Source organism: Prunus dulcis, chromosome 1 (genome assembly GCF_902201215.1).
Source record: "Prunus dulcis chromosome 1, ALMONDv2, whole genome shotgun sequence".
Lineage (NCBI taxonomy): Eukaryota > Viridiplantae > Streptophyta > Magnoliopsida > Rosales > Rosaceae > Prunus > Prunus dulcis.
Genome location: NC_047650.1, coordinates 41,492,912 through 41,497,858, shown reverse-complemented (window position 1 = coordinate 41,497,858; position 4,947 = coordinate 41,492,912). Strand labels below are relative to the sequence as shown.

At 39.0% G+C, this 4,947-nt stretch overlaps 1 protein-coding gene across 1 annotated transcript; it reads left to right on the top strand.

Moving 5' to 3' along the window:
- The first annotated feature begins 72 nt into the window (after positions 1-72).
- LOC117615803 lies at positions 73-4,370 on the top strand. Its single transcript, XM_034344958.1, has 3 exons — positions 73-295; positions 1,223-1,363; positions 1,498-4,370. The coding sequence occupies exon 3, from the start codon at positions 1,548-1,550 to the stop codon at positions 4,092-4,094; it is 2,547 nt and encodes an 848-aa protein (XP_034200849.1). The 5' UTR covers positions 73-295; positions 1,223-1,363; positions 1,498-1,547; the 3' UTR covers positions 4,095-4,370.
- Positions 4,371-4,947: the final 577 nt, after the last annotated feature.

Here is a 4,947-nt window from a genome sequence, read left to right as displayed (position 1 = left end):
CATTTATTTATTTATTGTATTTTTATAATTCCTATGCAATGTTATGCTAGTGAGTGTTACGTTTTGGGTCTACGTCAGCTTCTTTCTCACTCTTTTGGAGGAGAGAAAAGGGGAGGATCCGTTTGGTTGGTCCAACTTTTTGTAGCTTCTTCAACTCAGAAGCTCTAGAGAGAGAGAGAGAGAGAGAGAGAGAGAGAGCTTTGAGGGTCTCTATGCGTGTCTTGCTTTGTATGCTCTGTCAAACCCTAATACTGATTCCTCCGTCACCAACACCACCATGAGATTCGTCTTACAGGTCCGTTTCTTCCTCAATTCTTCACCCTTTATTTGTTTTTCTTTCATTTCTTTCTGTGTTTGAGCTTTGTTGTAGAATTTTCTGTTTGGAGGTATTGGTTGGTTTAATGCATTTCTGGGTCTCTGTTCATTTCTGGGTCTGCAATATTTTCATTTTTGAATCTCAATTTTAAGCTCCATTTGGGTTTTTCTGCTGATTTTCCTGCCTTCCCATGTTGTCTTTGTTTGATTGCTTATAAATTGCGAAGTGATTAGAAAACCATGGAAATAATATTCTAGTGGTTTTTTTAGGCAAGGTTTATTTTCATGGAGTCCAGCCATTTGTTGTCAGGGTTGAAAACTTGAGCTCATATTCCTACATTTTTTTTGTTTTCACTAACCAGATTGGATTTTTAAACTGTTCCACAAAAACCAAAAGGGTGGGTGAGAATTCAGGGTCCTACTAAATTAAATTGTGTTTACTTGGATTTGGATAGTACAGGGTTTCATAATTTTGCCCTTTTAAATTTTGGTGACTTCAGGGCATTATGCTACTTTCCATGACAGCTTGATTAAGAGACTTTATACATTTCTCTGCAACCAAATTGAGCTTCTTTGATTGGGATGAGGGAAATGCTTTTCTTTTGTGCTTCTTTCACTTTGAATTTTATTATCTCGTACAACCCAAGTGGCTTGACAATTCAATGTTTTTTCTATTTTCTTTCGTTCCAATGAATTTTCTATGGAATGAGGTAGATAGTTGTGCAGCAGATAATTCGTAGGTCCAGTGTGACTTGAATGTATATTAAATGTTTCTGTCTAGTGGACTATAATGTTTCTAAACCATCTAAATCTTTGAGAGATAGCCATCTTATTCTTTTGCATTGGGAAAGCTATTCATCCTTAATATATTGAGATTACTAATTCATGAGGAGCTTAATTCTTGCAGGAGATCCAACTGCCTGTAGCTGGATATTTTGGTTATTAAAACTGAACTTTCCTGTTTGATGACCAAAAGGCCTTCAAATATTTTTGAGTGGGATGGATGCCTATAATGTAGCAACAAGAATCATGAACTTCTAAGCATTCGGTTGGTCACTTATCATCCTTAAATTTGTGTTGGCTTTTTAGCTCAAGGCATCCTGTAGATTTTGGTAAATTGAACTTTGTAAGGCATTCCGTTGATATTCTGCGTGGGTGTTAATGTCACTGAATACTGTTTAGGAGGTAATCATCAGAAACCAGTGGACTACCATATTCTGAGAGGAAGTAAAATGGAAGACAATGTTGGGCACCTCAGTTGTCCTGAAGGGCAAAGTCTTTCAGGGAGGGAAAAGAGCTTATCTGATGTTCTTGGGACATTAAGTGACTCAAATGTGGGATTAGAGAAGCATATACATAAATCTGAGCATGAAATTGATGGATGTAAAAGTGAAAAACTTGCTGAAGGAGAAAGGATTGGTCATGTCTCTTCAACTGATTGTACAAAGGATAATGACTATAATTTGAAGCAACAGTCTTGTGTGAATAGTGCATCCAGTGCTGTACCTCTATGGATTTTCCCCGCAAAGTCCAACATTGAAGTTTCTGCACCTTTTCTGGAGGGAAACGCTTCTACAAAGAAAAGTTCCATGAGCAGTGATGGTTGCTTGGACAGTGCACAACCCATTGAAACTAATCAGTTGGAAGATAGGAAAATTGATGGATATCCACTAAAAATTGGTGAAAGTGAAATGAGGGCTGCAGTTCAGACATCCTTACATGATAAGCAATGTAAATCTGAGTCTTCTTCTTCCAACTCCACCCAACTCATTCTTCAAGCTTGTTCTAGTGACAGTTGTCAGGAAATGTCAGTTGATAACAAGACATGTAAGAATGTCAAACTTAGTGCCATAGACACTTCCACTTGTACTGACTTTAATATTGAAGAGCCTGCATTTAGAAGTTTAGTACTGGATACTACCAACTTGTCATCTGGAAAACAGTGCAATGTGATTAAACATTCAGAGCCTATTCACAACAACAGAACAAGGACTAGTGACAAGGTGCCGGATTTAACTTCGGATGATAATTGTGGGACTGTGGAGAATATTAATCAGTTCAAATCTGATCTGCCTAAGAAGAAAGTTGCAGAGATTTATAATCCTGATAGAGCAGAAACTCCCTATGACCTGGATGATGCACTGGATGTGGCCTGGAGAGTTGCAAAAGAAGTAGAGCAGGAGGCTGAGGCTTCTGGAAGCTCCTCTTCTATGGAATTGAGAAATAGTGATATGGTTCATCTCAGCTATGCTGATTCGGCAGACTCTGATAAAGAAGGATGCTTGACAGAAGCTGGATCCATACAGCAGCAGTGCAATGACCAAGATAAGTCTGATAGTTTCTCTTCTGCTAAAGAGGCTGTGGATCTAAAAATGTTGACAAAAAAGGAACAGTTTTGTTTGGAGGAGGCGAAAGAGCCATTGCACGACATGGTTCCGGGAATTAATGACGGCTGTCAGAAACTGGAGCCATCTATGAGACCTGAAGGTTCTGGTGACCAAACTTGTCATGTTTTTGGAATTGATCTTAATGAAGATGTCCTGGAAAATGAAGTAGAACACACTGAGAAGTCAGTCAAAGAAGCTGCATCTATCTGTGAAAATGTGTCCAAGCCAATACCCATGGCTGCCAAATCAGGAATATGCTTACCTGTGCCACAATTTCAAAGCGCGGGGGAACTGAGCGGTTGGAGAGGTTCATCTGCCACTAGCGCTTTTCGACGTACTTCTTTTTCTGAGAGTTGCAGTAGAAATAAGGCATTGTCCACTAATGATACTATTGGCAGCTCAAACTATTCACATGTTAAAGGGATTGACCTCAATGTTGCTGCTGGTGTTGATTTTGATGTTGAGTTGCTGCCAAAGAAATCTATCCCAGCACTGTCAAGTAATTATACAAAAGAGTCTTCTGTGGAAGTGAGTTCCAGACAAGCAAGAATGTTTGATATTGATCTCAACTGTGTCAGTGAAAATGATGAAAACTGCCATCAATTGTCTCCACCAGCTTCATTATCAAGTCATTCTGTTAGGGATTTTGATTTAAACGACAACCCAATTTCTGCAGATGCATGCATTGATCCTTACTGGCCCTGTGAAGGCACCCGGGCAAATGGTGGTTTTGATGATCCAGCAATTTCTTCTGTGGAAAATTCAAGACAATCAGACTGTAAAAGTTTCAGGTCGTCCTGTTCTCCGCATTTGAGTTCAATGGAGGGATTTAGTCATAGTCATCATGCTAAACCCTTTCTGGTAGCTGCTACCAATATGCTTCCCTCAAACGAACAAATGCAGAGTATAGTTACCCTGGAACACAAGGCAAGCTTTACCCAATCATACCCTCATGCCTTCCTCTATAATAATGGTTTTTACTTTGACCCAAACAACAGCATATCCTCAACAGTTTACCCACCCCCTGCCCTGCCATACATGACAGATCCCCATGCAACCACCGTGATCCCACAAATTCTCGGTTCTGGTACTCTTTCTATGTTTTCTGGGGCCCCACATCTTATGGAGGTTCCTCATGGATCCAGCCCCAGCGACTTTGCTTTCGTAAGGCCAACTTTTGATCTAAATGCTGGTGCAAATTGTCCGGAGAATGGAAGCAGAGGAACCAGTGCTAGACAACTCTGCATTCCTTTAAGTAACTCAACAATGGAAGAACAAATGAAATCTTTCCAGCAAGTTGCATTGACAGCTACTCCCATGAAGAGAAGGGAACCAGACGGGGGATGGGACTCGCATCAGCTTTGCCTTAGACAGGCTGCTTCTTGGCGTTAGGTTTACAGAGTTGTCATCGTCTAATTAGAGTTTGCAAAGAAATTGAACTTTTGATTCGCTACCGGAATTCAATTGTTTAACGTGACTACGGTAGCCAGCGGGGTTTAAAAGGCCAACTTGGCTGCAACAGATATAAGTTGATTTTACATGCTTTTATTTACTATTCTTTGCCATATCTAGCCTTTATGCATACCTAGTTCTCCAAAGGGCCTCTGTATACTTTACATATTTTATTTAATGAATGTAAATAACTTAGTACTTGCTTATTTAGACAAATATGGTTTTTGTTGCGGAGTTGCTGCTAGTTTACTATACACTTAGAATTTCAACTAATTTTTGACTTGTAGGTTCTTTCTTAGGTTCTTATAAAATAGTTGAGCCTTGCTGCAGAACTTGCTTCTCTTCCAATAGTCTCCGGCAATTGGACTTGTGGTTCTATCTAACCCTGAACTTAGTTGAGTCCCAGTTCATTTTTTTCACTTGGCACGAAAAGGCAATTTCAAACAGAGAAATCACTATTATGGACGAAACTGAGAGATCTAATATAGGTCAAATATATAGCCCAATGAACATGGAGGAAATTAAGGTACTTGCCAAATAGCTTGACTTCGACTTCTTAAAAATGTTTTTATTTTTTATTTAATTACAGTTGAGAAAATTCATTAGTAGAATAAGAGATATATCCAAATTTGAAGCAAGAGCAAATAAGTAAAGAAGACTCTTCTTCTACTTAACGTTAACTCCTCATGTTCTAATGTAAGATGGGAATCTATGTATTCTTCTTTTTTGTGAGGCAAATATATAAGATTACATTGTATAGTAAGACGAACTCCTAATTACACTCAAATAGGTC

Coding starts and splice junctions, on each gene's coding strand:
- LOC117615803 (XM_034344958.1), top strand. CDS start 1,548: ATGGAAGACAATGTTGGGCACCTCAGTTGTCCTGAAGGGCAAAGTCTT.